A 16,178-nucleotide genomic window follows, 5' to 3' on the forward strand; every position below is an offset into this window, starting at 1 on the left:
TCATGGTGTGTACCACACTGAACATGAACCACAGAAAGCTACAGAGAGAGTTGCCGCAGGAGATTAGGAAGAAATTTGTAGACAAGCATGTTAAAGGTAAAGGCTATAAGACTGTTCCTGTGACTACAGTTGCACATATTATTCATAAGTTTAAGGTCCAAGGGACTGTAGCAAACCTCCCTGGACGTGGCCACAAGAGGAAAATTGATGACAAACTGAAGAGACAGATAATACGAATGGTAACCAAAGAGCCCAGTACAACTTCCAAAGAGATTAGAGGTGAACTCCAAGGTCAAGGTACATCAGTGTCAGATCGCACCATCCATCGCCAGTGTTTCCCACAGATTAGAAATCTAATTGTGGCGGGGAGGGGTGGGGGTTGTCAGACCGGGGGGGGGGGGTTGTAATAATTCCTTCGTTAATAATTCGTTACACAGTTAATTTGTTAATAATTAGTTACATTAAATATTAATCCAAAATGATTCACACCTTCACAAATGAACAACAACTAACATATCATTTCTGCATTATGCATGTAGCAACGCTAGTGCTAAACAACTATTTAACTGGTCGGCTCCATGACGCCGAGTAAGTAGCTAGCTCTTGAGACTTCTCACCAAAAGAACAAAGGGGAAACTTCGAGTACTGTAAGTCGCTCTGGATAAGAGCGTCTGCTAAATGACTAAATGTAAATGTGAGTAAGGTACCTTGCGAAAAGCAAGTACCTTTCCTCGACTTTTAGCTACGGCACTAATGCTGAAGGCTCGCTGATATAGCTGTCGGTGTTACTAGAACGGCATATGTACTGTATGCATTGTTGCTAACGTGTGCTGATGTTGTGACTGTGTGCATATGTGGGAAAGACGCATCAGTAACAGAGAGACGGAGGGAGAGCAGGGGAAAGGAAATGCAGCTGAACGAATACGCTGCGTGTTTTAACCTAAATAGCGTTAAAAAAAAAAGTTTTACGAAACGCAATGTGTGGCGGCCGGTGTTGATTCTGTGGCGCACCGCCACAAATTAGTCTATGTGTGGGAAACACTGATCGCTGTTTGAGCCAAAGTGGACTTCTTGGAAGACGACCGAGGAGGACTCCCCTGTTGAAAGCAAATAATAAAAAAACCAAGACTGGGTTTTGCAAAAATGCATATTGACAAGCCACAAAGCTTCTGGCAGAATGTCCTTTGGACAGATGAGACAAAACTGGAGCTTTTTGGCAAGTCACATAAGCTCTATGTTCATAGACGCAAAAATGAAGCATACAAAGAAAAGAACACTGTGCCTACTGTGAAACATGGAGGAGGCTTGGTTATGTTCTGGGGCTGCTTTGCTGCATCTGGCACAGGGTCGCTTGAATCTACTCTTGAGACTATCAAGGCATTCTGGAGAGAAATGTGCTGCCCAGTGTCAGAAAGCTTGGTCTCAGTCGCAGGTCATGGGTCTTCCAATAGGACAATGACCCAAAACACACAGCTAAAAAACACCCAAGAATGGCTAAGAGCAAAACATTAGACTATTCTGAAGTGGCCTTCTATGAGCCCGGATCTTAATCCTATTGAACATCTGTGGAAGGAGCTGAAACATGCAGTCTGGAGAAGGCACCCCTCAAACCTGAGACAGCTGCAGCAGTTTGTTGACGAGGAGTGGGCAGAAATACCTATCGACAGCTGCAGAAGTCTCCATTAAGAGTTACAGAAATCGCTTGATTGCAGTTATTGCCTCAAAAGGTTGTGCAACAAAATATTAAGTTAAGGGTACCATCATTTTTATGTCTGATTTATTTATATATATATATTTATATTTATTATTACTATTGTCAGTTTCAAGTTATTTCAGTGACCATTGTGGGTTTTTCTGTCTTTAACGGGAGGCTACCCAACATTTTGCCCACGTCTGTATCTACCAACGTTGTCACTGGCAGTATCAACAACAACACCCTCTGTAAACTGAAAAAATATGCCCAAAATGTAAATAAGATTCAAATTTGCTTCTCAAAAACTGGCTAATATAACAAGTTTACAAGAAGTGATCATTACGTGTCAGTAAAAAACAAAGCTGACTGATTATTTGCTAACTGGTTGGTAGCTTGTACTGTAGCTGGCTACCAGCTAGTACATCCAGTGCTTTGGAAAACTGCATATCATATAATTTCCCAGGTGAAAAAAAAGTATACTTTAGAGTACTTCAAGCATATTCACATTTCTTAGTACATTTTAAATATACTAAGAAAAAGTGTACTACTGTGAATATATAAAAAGTATACTACCATCATGCTCTAACCAATTTTAACGTTAATACTTTGAACACACTTAAAAAAAATTGTACTACAGTACACTTTTTGTAAATATATTATACAAATATATATACTTTAAGTAAATCGTATATGTAATTTCTAAAGTGTACAACTGGAGCTTTGTTTTGAATCATATTATTTGTATATTTTAAAATGCATGCTAAAAATAATCTTTGTAACAATGCACTAAAAGCTTACTTTAAAAATAAACATTTGCTGAAATAACCTGAATTAAGTTACTTTCGAAGTCCCTTCATTAATTCAGCCTTCAGTGTACTGGTATACATCTGCTTTACTGTAGTGTGTAGTAGAGAAAAGTTTTTTTTAACCGTTTTCTTGTGCGGCTACTATTTCGAAGCGGCTTATAGTCCGGTTTCAGAACGAAAAAGTGGATCTCTATTTAATGCTCAACACTTGAACGGGGGCTTAATACTTGAATGAGGAATAATTTTTGTGTCGTCTCAGTTACACTATCAGGGCTTGGAAATACAGACTTGCTAAAGTAGGCAAATGGCTAGTAGAACATAACATTTCATAATAATTTCAGTTAATCAAACAGCTGCAAGACCCAGTGAAATGTTATAGGCTAGCTAGCAAGCTAACGCTAGATTCGCTAACATTACAACTTTGGTAGTGTAACCGAGCTCTTTGTAAGTTCGTTTTAGATATAATTGTATATGATCCTGTGGACAATTAGACACGGACGCGGTCTCTTTTCAAAACGTGTATTTTACCACTGCTCTTCTTGACATAGCCATTCGAACAGCCCCTCACTAATTTCACGTAATGGTAACTCCCGAGGGACCCTTGTCCGTTTTCACATAGAAAGGCAGAGCTGACAACTCTCACGGTTTCGACTTGTATTCCAACGTGGCATGTACTCCAATTTAGAAGAATTCCAGTGTACTTTTATGTGCGAAAGTGGAACAACTTCATCAAATATACTCAGTACACTTTAAGTATATGGACATAGCCGCAGGGCCGGCTCAAGCCTTTATGGGGCCTTAAGCAGAATAAGCGGCATAAAGAAAAGACAAAATTAAAGATTTGTTTTAGTAACCTGTAATGGCATGTGCTCTTGGGGGTCCTCTGGTGGCCACGGGGGCCCTAAGCTGCCGCTTAGTTCGCTTATGCCTTGGGCTGGCTCTGCATAGCTATATACTTAAAGTGTACTAAGTATACTTGAAGTTGTTCCACTTAGCACATAAAAGTACACTTAATACAATTTAAATTGTGGTTTAGTACAATTCAATTACAACTAACATATACTTTGTGCAAAATTAGTTGTTCCAAAATAGCACACTTCAAATTAACTATTAATATAATAATTTGTATAGTATACTGATGATTAATGATTAATCAGTCTTCAAGTATACTCAAGTATGCTAAGATTTAATATACTTACCATTTTTCTTTTTTACCTGGGTTCTGCAGCTGTCTTTTTGCAGTTTTAGCAAGACTATCTCCCAGAGGCTAAAGAGAAACTGAACTGATGTTGTACTCGAGGTAAATGCGTGCAGCTTTGTGACGTTGTGACTGTAATTAGCTAGTTAGCTACCGTTAACTTCACTTTTCGCCACACAAACTTAAATTCTGCTAAACCATCAAAGGGAACATTCACAGAGATACAAGCAATGCAATCGGGACAAAGACACACATTTTGACACTGACATTGTCTATGTAGTGCAAGAATTGAGGGACTACTTAGGGTGGGAAAATAAGAAGAAGAAGAAAGAAAGAAATATATATATGCCAAAGGCAAGCACACCCAATAACTCTGTACTGGAATACCCCTTGTTCGTGTATCAGTGGAATTTACAGAAGCCTTGAAGGGCAAGCAAAAACTCTGCTTCTACTCTTTAGCCGGCTCGCAAGCCCAAACAAGTGTGTGCGGTGTGCCTGTTGTTTTGTTTCCAGTCTAGCTAGATCCGGTGTGGTGTTGTAGTTTTTCAAACGTCAGTAGTCGTTGCAACAGCATGTGAAAAAAACGACAACGTTTGCTAGGCCAAAAAGAACGTTAATCTTGCAGAATTTTTTTAACGCAGTTAAAATGGGTTTGAGTTAACGCCGTTAATAATGCGTTTAACTGACAGCACCATTATTATTACATGCTAATATGCTCGCTGCTGGTATGTATGATTTAATTAAATGTATAGAACAATCAATAGAATTTTGTAACCGACATTGTTTTACTTATATGACATATGCTGCAGTCGAGTTGATAGGAAGGGGGGTGGGAAGGGCCCTTGATGCCTTCGTGCCCAGGGGCCAAGAATTTGTTAATCCAGCCCTGGCTCAAGGGATTGCATGGTAGGCTCTTCTGACTGTAGTGCAGTGTTTTACAACCTTATTTGCGCCACGGCACATTTTTTACATTGGAAAAATCTTGCGGCACACCACCGACCAATAATGTTACAAAATGACACTGTAGCCTAATACAGTATTCATAATTGAGTGTGCTCAAGCCTTCGTTGGATACAACCATTGTTCTCTCATATATATTTATTATTATTTTTTTTCCCACCCCCAAAAAAACTTGGTTCCGTTTGAGTTGCCTCTATTTGTGCGAATGTTCCCTTTGACGGTTTAGGCTTGAATTAAGTTTTTGTGGCTAAAAGTGCCTTGTGTGCACAGAGTGAACTCAGTGCTAACATCACAACGTCATCAAACGTTAGCAACGATGCATAGATACAGGTTCTAGTAAGACAGCGATATCAGCAACTGTTATGCTTCGTTCGTTTGCTAGCCATGGTGTTTCTCCAGGAAAAAACTATATCGCACTTGCCTTTGCACGATTGTTGCTCAGTTTTTCATGGGCGGGTCAGATTATCTGGGCAGGCAAAGCAGAGAGAAGGGCGGTAGCCTGGCTCATTGTGACATCACAACAAGGAGATTTTCAAACTGAGCATTTTCTCAAAGGCAGAGAAAAATACCCAGTGCTTGGTTTACACCTATCGAAAATTCTAGCCACTGGGGGACTAAAGGCAGGCTAGGGGAACTTTAATTAATGTTAAATAACGTCCTAAAGTGAAGTTTTCATGTCAAGTGACCTTTAACTTATTAAATTAACAGATCCATAACTTATTAACTTTAAATTAAACTAATGCTTTGATACTCAAAAAGGTATATTGGAAAAAATATATATATATATTGCAGGAAACTTGCAAAGGATCTTCCATGAACATTATGAACATGACAACATCAGTGGACCAGAAGTAGTAGTGTGCAGTATTGGAGCATGTCAAGTCTACTTCCTTTTATAACTGTACTTCTTATTACGTGGGGGGTTAGCACGAGTCTCGACAGAATGCGGGTGGGATGATTTGCATTGGATGCTGCGTTGAAGACAACTCTGAAAATACGGGACAAGACCCGTTCGGTATTGATTCAAAACGGGACACGCTATTTTATTCTCAAATATGGGACGATTCCTTATTTTAAGGAACGGGTGGAAACCTTATTGTGCCCTCACCTCAGGCACTCCCATTATCCCAAATCTGTTCCCCATGATGATATTATCAGGGGGGATATAAACACAAACTCACACTCACAAATAAGGACACAGGCAGAGTGTACTCACATTCAATGTGTAACTAATGTACAATATGGAATTGAGCAAATGTGTTCTCTCGTGTGTGTGTTTGTGTGTTTAGGGATGTGGCGCCAGGTGGTGTGTATACCTACCAGGTTCAGACCATCTCAAGTCATAATGAGAGTGAGCCCTCACCCCCCCTCATCCACCAGCTTGGTGCGCCATACTGTGGAGATGGCCACATCCAGAGGTACTGCTACATGATGAGACTTAATACACAGCCCAGTTGGACAGAATACAGACCATTAATGCAGTTCTATTGCACACATTGAGTGTAAGTCATTGAAGAAAGAAAGTAAATTGCACTTTAAAAAGTAGCTGCATTCAAGATTCTTGACTTCTCTCCCTGTGTGTGCACGCTCAGATCCCAGGGAGAGGAGTGTGATGACATGAACTCGATGAATGGTGATGGCTGCTCCAGCCAATGCAAGAAGGAACCTTTTTTCAACTGTGTTGGTGAGTTATTAACATCATGTACTCTGCAGAGTACTATTCACATAAGGCTTTTCATTGGACCTTCATATGGCATAACAATAAGAGACGTTTGTAAAAACTTTATAGACCTTCATGAAACCTTAAAATAACCTTCATAGAGCCGTAAAATAATCTTAATGTTGATAGACATTTATAGAACTTCCATAGGACAAAATCTTCATAAACATTCTAGAACATTGCTGAACCTGTAAACCTTCATAAAATGTTCATAGGGCCTTAACCTTAACAATGATTGGATCATCATAGACTTTAATTGGGTGTGCTTGTGTCAGCCTGGCACACACTATCTCACATATTTATTCTTATTTTCTTTTATAATTGCACACCCTAACTTTTGCCTCAAGTTTGGCACTGGAGAGACAATGTCGCTATCAAAATATACGTATTGGTCCCGAAAGCATTGCTTGAATTGGATTTTACATTCCGCTGCACGGTTTAAGAGGATACAAAGTTTTTGTGGCAAAAAGTGCCTTGAATGCTAGCTAGTTTGCTAGCCACTTCAGTGGTAGCCTATAATGTCACAATGTCAGCACACATTAGCAATGACCCATAGATAAGACATGCTGGTACGACAGACAGCGATATCACTTTTTGTTAGGTACCTCGAACATGTCTTAATCTGCTAAACAAGTGGGCTCCCCTTCGTCCTTCTGGTTAGCAGTCTCACAAGCTCTACTTACCCTGCGTCATGGAGCCGAGCAGCTAAATACTTATTTTGCTTTGTTACCGAGCTAACTGTATCCCTGTATTTGCAGTTGTCTGTATTGGTGAACTGCAGGAGACTATGGGTAGCCACAAGCACACACTCACAATTTCCCTAAAAATTGAAACCTCTCTAGTATTCGTTAATAGACCTTGTAGGTTTAGATAGCTATTGTGTTACATGAAAACTTTTCTTAAAACTTTATACAAGCTCAGTATCAAACATATTATAAACAGTTACTCCAATCATTTGCATTTACTCCAACGGAAAACCTTCAATACACTATTTGCAGAAATACCGTTTTCAGGCATTAATGTCATTATTTAATCTTTACGAGTTATACAGAGGGGCCTAAGTTTCATTGTTCCAATGCTGCAAATTGAGTGTTTATCAAGTTTACGATCAGAAAGTGGTTAAAATGTACCAGGTCTCCCTTAATTCATCTGCATTTTTATACTCTTGGAAAACATGCTAGTTATGCAGGACGTAAATGCATAATTAAAGGGACGTTATCAAGTTAATTGCAGATAGCTCACAACATCTGCTTCTTGGACATGTATCCACTAATGGATAATCACATCAATCACAGAAATGTTTTTAATATATCTGGAAGTCATCTACTCTATAACATATCATGACATCATATCATGACATCATATTACTCATTTGTTTTATGAATAGATAGGTGATATCTTCTCCCTCTATTTTTTGCTCTCTTACTCTTTCCTTTTGACATTTTTCTTTGGAAATCAAACACCATGTTGATAGAAACTTCCGTCTGTCCACTTTTGTGTGTGTGTGTGTGACAGTGAGTGTGATAGATAGCTTTCACCAAGCACAATGCAAGGCTACAGGAGCTTTATGGCCTCAGCAGGCTAGACTAGCATCAGCAAATAAGGGGACATGAAAGGCTGTAGGCTGAGCAGAGTAGGACTGGAGTCCTGACATTCTTTCTCACTCACACACAGATGCAAACATACACTCTCTCTTTTTTCTTTCTTTCTCTCTCCCTCCTTTTCTCTGTTCTGTGTCTTTCTCTTGACCATCACTCTATCCGCTTTGTTCGCTTTTTTCCATTTGGTTTCTCTCCAACTCCTCATCTCGTCTTGTTTTCACTCCATTTCTCCCTATTTCATTGTCCTGCTCTTAATCTCTTGGAACTGTTTATCCTGTTCTAATTCTCACACTCAGTCACTTATTTTACTCTCTAAACCTCTACATTCAGTTTCTTCACTCTGTCTCTTCCCACTGTCTATCACTCTGTCTGTTGCTTCTTTTCAAACTGTTTTGGATTGTCCCTTTTCTGTCACACTTTCTTTTCCTCCACTCTTTCTGTCTGTCTCCCCACGTCACCTTACTACTACTTGAGCTTACCCTATTTATTTTCACTACCCATTCCAGCTTACTGTCCCCCTCCCTCTCCCTCTTTCCCTCTGTTTGAGTGGAGGGGCGTACTGTTTTCCTCATGCCCCCTCTCCAGCCCCTCATTTCAAAATCACCAGATCCAAGTGAGGTCTGAGCAGGGCTTGGGAGCGCTGGAATTTCGAGGAGGCCCAGCCAACTTGGCACGGAATGCTGCCTTTCCCCCAACTGGAACCCCCGGCATACACTGCGAGAGCACAGCCAACCCCAGCGTCTTTACCTTTTTTACTTTTCTCTTCCTATCCTCTTTCTTTCGTTCTCCTCAGCTCCACGTTTCCAAATTTGAGCTTCAGGCACTCTCCGGGTGGGGTGTCTGGAAAAGCTATACTGCTGCATCCAACTAACCCTTTTTTCTCTCTCTCACATACACACCATATATACCACCACCAAGATTATCACCACCTGTTACTTTATTTGTAATTCATGTCATCATGATTGTCCTCTGGTATGAAATAATGTCTAGGGGATAGAGAAGGCTGAAAATGCTGACCTGGCATAAAGAGGACAGACACTGTTTACACTCCCCCAGCATAGAAGAAGGAAAGACAGGAGGATAAAGGAGATGGGGAGAGGAACCCCCAACTAAGCCCATGTCATATATTGTTTTCGTAGGAACTAAGTTTTGTGTTTTTTGATTTAAGCAAAAATAAATGAGTGAAAAGTAAGATTAATGTGGTTGCCCAGTTGCCGTATTAAGAACTGTATGTCTGTATGTCCACTTCCCACCTTCAGACACCTTTCAAACACCTTTCAGACCACACATACATTTGCACGCTAACCCACACCCTACTCCTTTCTTCCTCATTCACGCCCTCTCAACCTTATCCTACCTCATCCCCCCCTCCCCCACCCCCTCCCCCCAGACGAGCCCAGCATGTGCTATTTCTATGATGGCGATGGTGTGTGCGAAGATTTTGAGAGGGAGACCAGTGTTAGGGACTGTGGCTTGTACACGCCCAGTGGCTTCCTGGACCAGTGGGCAACTTCTGTGGAAGTGTCACACGAAGAAAAGCTCTACTGTCCTGCCGAGGTTGCCGCTGGCTACCCTCTTGTCACAAAGGTAAGTCCTTCATCTGAACAAGGTAACTGTTCTTTGTTGAGATGTACCCATTAGTTGCCTAGGTAGGATCACATGCACCAGACCTTACTTCACTTAGGATTGTGGTTTCCCCCCCAATTTTTTTTTTGTGAAATGGTTTTCTACAAAATATTAATTACTTAACAAGTAATGATAATGGAGTTTGTATAGCTCAAATTGGGGTAATGCTAGCGGAGGACTGAAGGCAAGGTCATTGACTGCCCAGGTAAAAAAATAAATATGCTAAGTATACTAAATCCTAGTGTAGCCGGTGTGTGGTGAAACTCACTCATCAAGTATGTAACAGGCCACCCGCGTCAACAAATTACTACCTTTTCGTTGTCGTAGTTGGTCGTGGTGACGCTTGGGAATCCAGAGGTGGTAAGTTCGACTCCTGGTCGGAGCGGACAGTGCCTCTGACGGAACTTGCAAGACCATGTCTGTTACACTGGTGCCGTGACCCGGATCGCTAGGTTAGCATCAGCTAGCTGGCTGGAGGGGTGAATTTAGCCAGTGTGTGGTGAAACTCACTCCTCAGGTATGTAACAGGCCACCCGCGTCAAGGAAATGTAAGCTTCTCGTTGTCGTAGTTGGTAGTGGTGGCGCTTGGGAAGTCAGAGGTGGTAAATTCGACTCCTGGTCGGATCGGACAGTGCCTCTGACGGAACTTGCAAGACGTCTGTTACATTAGCATACTTGAGTATATTTGAAGACTGATTAATCATCAGTATACTTCAAGTTATTGAATGATTAGTTAATTTTGGAACAACTTATTTTGTACTACATTTACATTTAGTTATTTAGCAGACACTCTTATCCAGAGCGACTTACAGTAAGTACAGGGACATTCCCCCCCGAGGCAAGTAGGGTGAAGTGCCTTGCCCAAGGACACAACATCATTTGGCATGGCGGGGAATCGATCCGGCAACCTTCTGATTACTAGCCCGACTCCCTCACCGCTCAGCCATCTGACTCCTCTACTAAGTATATTTTAGTTGTAATTAAATTGTACTAAAGCACAATTTAAAGTGTATTAAGTGTACTTTTATGTGCTAAAGTCCTTATACTTAAAGTGTATTAGTATACTTGAAGTTGTTCCACTTTAGCAAATATAAGTACACTTAATGCTCTTTAAATTGTGATTTAGTACAATTTAATTACAACTAAAATATACTTACAAAATAAGTTGTTCCAAAATAGCACACTTCAAATTAACTAATCATTCAATAACTTGAAATATACTGATGTTTAATCAGTCTTCAAGTATACTCAATCATTTTATGTTTAGTATACTTGGCTTTTTTGTTGTTGTTCCTGGGCCCCAGTGTGGACACATATCCCCCCTATTTTGACGATCTGAAACGCAAGTATCAAAACGCAAAGCTCAAGTAACTTTGTGGGCGTGACTTCAGCTTGGTTGTTATTTTGCCGGCGGGATAAATGACTTTGCGCCTGGCGCAAATCTAAAAAGGGTTGGTCTGAAGTAAATACATTACTAATGGGTGTGGTTTGGGCGTAACGTGCAATAAACCAATCAGAGCATCATTTCGCATTCCCTTTAAGTGCAGCGCTTGTTCCATGGTAAATTGCTATTATAACGGCGGATTTGCCAGGCGCACGCCAGCGGTTCACATCCGAGGAGACCGACATTCTCGTTAGGGCCGTAAAAGATAGAGAAGTGACATTGTATGGGAAAGGCAGAGCAGTTTTCTCATTGCACTAAATTGCCCACTCATGCTGCTCATTCAAATAATTATTCTTATTTTCACATATATTTAATTTTTAAATAGTTTAGTTCTTAGAATTAGTTTAACTAATGTACTTTTGTACTTAATTTATACCTGTATATGTTTATTGTTTGTACCTTCCTGCCACAGTAAGTTGCGTATTTTTGTAACATAGGCTAGATGGCGAATAAACCGAATTCTGATTCTGATGGGCATGTGAGAAGAACCTTAACCAAATTAGCTTCGGTTAAACAGTCATGGGAGGACATTGCCACAGTTGTTACAAATCAAGTTCAGATAGGCCTACATAGAAATTTCTTATGAAAATATTTTTATAATCATTGAAGAAATATAACACGCCATAAATCAAAACAATGTAACGTAGCTTCGCAGATAGAAGACCCTGGCCTCACCAGCAGTGGGCACGGACCAAGCTTGCGCCCTTAAAATAGCATCTCAATAATGCGCCATGGACTTTAGACCACGTTTTTCCTGGTCAGTCGCGGAATTGTTTTTCGGAAACTGCAAGATAGCACCAGGGAACGTTTGCGCCTGAACACGCCTCCTTTTTCGCTGAACCACCCACGGGAGCGCAAAGTCATTTTGACGTGCGTCTGTGGAGGGAAAAGTCGGCTTTGCGTCAAGTTCAAACTAGGAATGACACTTGCGTCGTTGACTAAGTCATTTGCGCTGGGTGCAAGATAGGGCCCCGCATTGGTATACAAGTCACACTTCCAAGGTAATCGTTACCACTGCGCATCCATCAATGATCAAATTTGTACTCACGCTGGATTACTTATTTGTACTTGCAGTTTGTAACGGACGGCTTGGATACCTATCTAACTAGAAAACATTCACAATCAGGGTGAACACTCAAATTATCTAAACTATAGACCATAGCATTACACATATTTAAAAAACAAACAAACACAACAATAAAACTCCAAACAATGCTTATTTAACTAAGGTAATGCCCTTAACTTAGTAGCTTTTCAGTTTGCCGCTGGGCATTCTGGGTACCAAGAGCAGCACGAGTATATGCCATTTTACAGCATTGTGTAACACACTTCTGTTGTGGATAGTATCTCCAGAAATAAAGCAAAGTCACTCATTTAGTGTCGGAATCCATTGTTATGTCTACAAAATAATTTTAGTATAAGTTTAGCTAGCTTGCAAATCATTGTAGCAGACCTTTTATGTGACAACGGACAACGGTCCCTTGGGAGTTGCCGTAGGATTGATGCTGAAACCATTATGTGAAATTAGTGAGGGCTGTTCAAGTGGCTGTCAAGAACAGCAGCGGTAAAATACAAGTTTTGAAAAGAGACCGCGTCCGTGTCTTATTGTCCACAAGATCATATACAATTATATCTAAAAAGAATTTACAAAGAGCTTGGTTACATTACCAAAAGTGTAACGTTAGTAATGTTAGCGATGCTAGCTTGGTTTGCTAGCTAGCCTACAACATTTCACTGGGTCTTGCAGCTGTTTGATTAACTGAAATGATTATGAAATGTTATGTTCTACTAGCCATTTGCCTACTTTAGCCAGTCTGTATTTCCAAGGCCTGATAGTGTAACTGAGACAACACAGAAAATAATTCCTCATTTAAGGAATAAGCCCCCGTTCAAGTGTTGAGCAATAGAGATCTTGAAAGAAGCCACTTTTTTGTTCTGATACCGAACTACAGACAAGTTTTTGAGCCGTTTCCGCTCGACTTCCTGAATTGCTCCCCTATATGCAATCCACTTCCGTTCTGGCGGGCTGGGTTTGTTTGTTTGTTAGCTAGCTCCGTTGTGCCGAAAAGCACTGATATTGCAGTGACAAAGAGGATATCAAATTTACAACATGAAGAAAAGTGGTTCCGGAACGACGTGTTTGGTAGTGGGTTGCAAACACTCAAGAATGCACCTGAATGAGTGGTTAGATAGAGAGTGTTTTAAAACCTAGAATCGCCTTTAGAATCGCCTCTAGCCTGTTACAGTTATACTACAGTAGTATGCTTATTGTTTGTAGGCTATTCACATTTTGTTGGTGTTCCTTTGTCCTATTGTTGCAGTGGATATAATAAGTATACATTGATATGTGGATATAATAATTAAAACCTTTCAAAGTGCCAATACACACATCCATATAAGCCCGGCATGAGGTGTGCAGCCAACCGGTGCTTGTTTAAAGCAGTCATAACCGGGTTCATAGGAAGAATAGATACGTAGGCACTTCAGGCAGTGACAAGCCACATAAATAAGGATAACAGTGTACTGCCTGTCTTGTCCTTCTGAAGTTGTTAAATTGAATAGGCTGAACATCAACATGTAACATCAAGTGTAGCCTAGAAATTCCAAACAAATTAGCTTTAAATTGTACGTATGCCTAGGCTACTTGGTCCTGGCAATAAATAAAGAACATTATGCTACATGTTTTGCCAGGATAACTAGCAAGAACATTAAATGTTCATGATGATCCTGTGTGTTTATTCCTTTGACTGGGTACAAAAACGCGATCAGTCAACCGACTATAACAGTTTTTAATGTCGGGCTACGAATTTATAGAACAACTTCTGTCTGATACGTGTGGCATCCTTTAGCCAAATAATTAGCCTACATTTTGCTGAGAGATTGAAGAGCTAGACAACAAATGTTCTAATGAATCACCGACTAAAGCCATCTTCTGACATTGCCTTCGCTCCATGTTAAAAGCTCCAAAATGATGGACTGGCAAAAGCTTTATAACTATAAATCTACTCTAAAATTTACTTTAAAGTATGGCGACGACGTTATCCACAAGTACATGCGACAACAAGCGATTTTTATTGACTATTTTAAATATGCATGCTTGGCTAATTTCTATAGCTTTTTGCCCAAATCCTCTCTCTCTCCTCCTCGGCGCGCAAGCTCCACATTCTCACACACTCAGCCTTCCCTTGACACACGCGCGGGCTTGACAAGACGCACACGCAACATTTCAGGAGAGTGCGGGCTGACCAAGCCCCCACTCATTCCTTGGTCTTTAGCAAAGGCCTTGTGGATGTTGATGGTAATGTATTTCCGATTTTGTATGTGTTATGATGATATTCTGCCGGAGGATGGGCCAAGGAACGCACCACAATGAAAAAGAGTTGACTTTGTTTATTAATCGAGCTGCTCGGATCACACCATCAGTCCACAACAGAGTGATAGGCATGAGTGAGAAACATGTCTCTCAGATAGACATTATATATGAGCTGGACCATACAAATATAGTAACCACCAAAACATGTCCTTAAATGGTAGACATTCCACAACTTAAGGCATAGGAAGAACACCGCACAGGTGGTGCAGCAATCACTCATTGTTTATACTATTTTCTGCATGTTGCTCTGTCCAAAGGTTAAAGTGCACATTCTCCTATCTATATGTGTATTGTCCGAGACCTGCTGCGTGACCTCTTGACCACAGCAAGAGACTCAAGCTTCTCTGTACACAGAAAATCTGCCTATCAGTCCCCCCTCTTCTGTCTTTGGAAATGGTTTTACCATTTTCAACACACTAAATCACTGAACAACTGTCTGATAAGCCTGCACCCCTTTAATCAATCTGGAATCAACTTGAATTCCCATCACAATTACCAATGATGCATGAGTTATCAGTCACCTGTACTCTATACTCGCACAACCAAAACCCCACTCCACACTTGGCAAAGAATGAGTAAAAGATCATGCGGCTAATCTACACTACACTCCACACAGACACTCACTTGGTCAAAACCCCTCTTCTCATACGGGTAAAATCCCAAGCGTCACCTCCGTGTGACAATTCTAAGTTTACAACACTCACATGCTAAATATACATAACACTCAATACAATTTTTAATATGATTCCTTATTACATTCCTAACGGAGGAAGGTTCTGAACTTATGAATCTAAATCAACATCACACACAAACAAGTTTCAAGAAAGAGGATGTCTTCATCCGAGATTCAGCCGAACTCGAATTCCTCTTTAGGTATGGCCTCTCCTTCTCCTCTCCTTCTCCATCTGTTCAACTCAGTTTACCCATAATTAGACATTACATGGCATGCAACACTATCTTTCCTAATCAACATTGTCGATGGAGTCAATTGATGAGAATGAGTCTTCAGAAGAAGTATCAGAACGTCCTCTAATAGATCTGATGTTAACCGCTATATTCCCTGTGGGTATGACCGGCATGTTAGTGATGGAGTGCAGAGATCTCACCATAAGTGCTCGAAATATCGGAAAGCAGCAACCCATGATCACTACAACAATCATGATTACCAGAAACACAGGTGCCAAGATGCCTACAATCCATGTCACTAGAGAATTGCCCTTGAACATGTTAGCTACGACATCCAAGATCTGATTCTTATAATATCCTCCTAACACTCTGCCCTCTCGCATCTTGCAGGTGGTGGAACGTTACTTTGTACACGAACATGCTGATCAGAATTAGAATGTTCGATCAGTTCTATCCCGGCTTTGGTATCATTCCCTGAAACATCATTCAAATTAGTAGGGTGTTCGAGCATGACCGCATAATTGACCGTGATCAACACTAGAAGTGAGATGATGCTCCTCACGACCATGAACTTGATTTGAGTTCTCTGTGGAGTATCCCCCATCCTTTTTTCTGGTGTCATGATGCTCACTGCTCGGTATTATCGCCAATGTCACCACTTCTCTATATAACATGAAACAGAAAGAGAAAAACAACACCATATCCAAACTCAAGATAATGAAATATTTATGCTGAGGAGAGAAATATTACCCATCCTTTGAGGTTTTCTGTCTGCTTCACTCCACAAGTCCTATACTGCATCTGCTATAGGAGGTGCTTGTCGTAGTCGAGATGCATGGATCCATTGTGGT

General features: G+C 40.6%; 1 protein-coding gene across 2 annotated transcripts in view; it reads left to right on the top strand.

Annotated features, from left to right (window-relative positions):
- Positions 1-16,178, top strand: part of pappaa (pregnancy-associated plasma protein A, pappalysin 1a) — a 383,886-nt gene that overhangs the window by 138,262 nt on the left and 229,446 nt on the right. For both annotated transcript variants that reach the window (XM_047017373.1, XM_047017374.1), the window contains exons 8-10: positions 5,947-6,075; positions 6,250-6,341; positions 9,369-9,565. In XM_047017373.1, the coding sequence (XP_046873329.1) occupies positions 5,947-6,075; positions 6,250-6,341; positions 9,369-9,565 (418 nt within the window). The remainder of the gene's footprint in view (positions 1-5,946; positions 6,076-6,249; positions 6,342-9,368; positions 9,566-16,178) is intronic.

This window comes from Hypomesus transpacificus, unplaced genomic scaffold (assembly GCF_021917145.1).
Source record: "Hypomesus transpacificus isolate Combined female unplaced genomic scaffold, fHypTra1 scaffold_55, whole genome shotgun sequence".
Taxonomy (NCBI): domain Eukaryota; kingdom Metazoa; phylum Chordata; class Actinopteri; order Osmeriformes; family Osmeridae; genus Hypomesus; species Hypomesus transpacificus.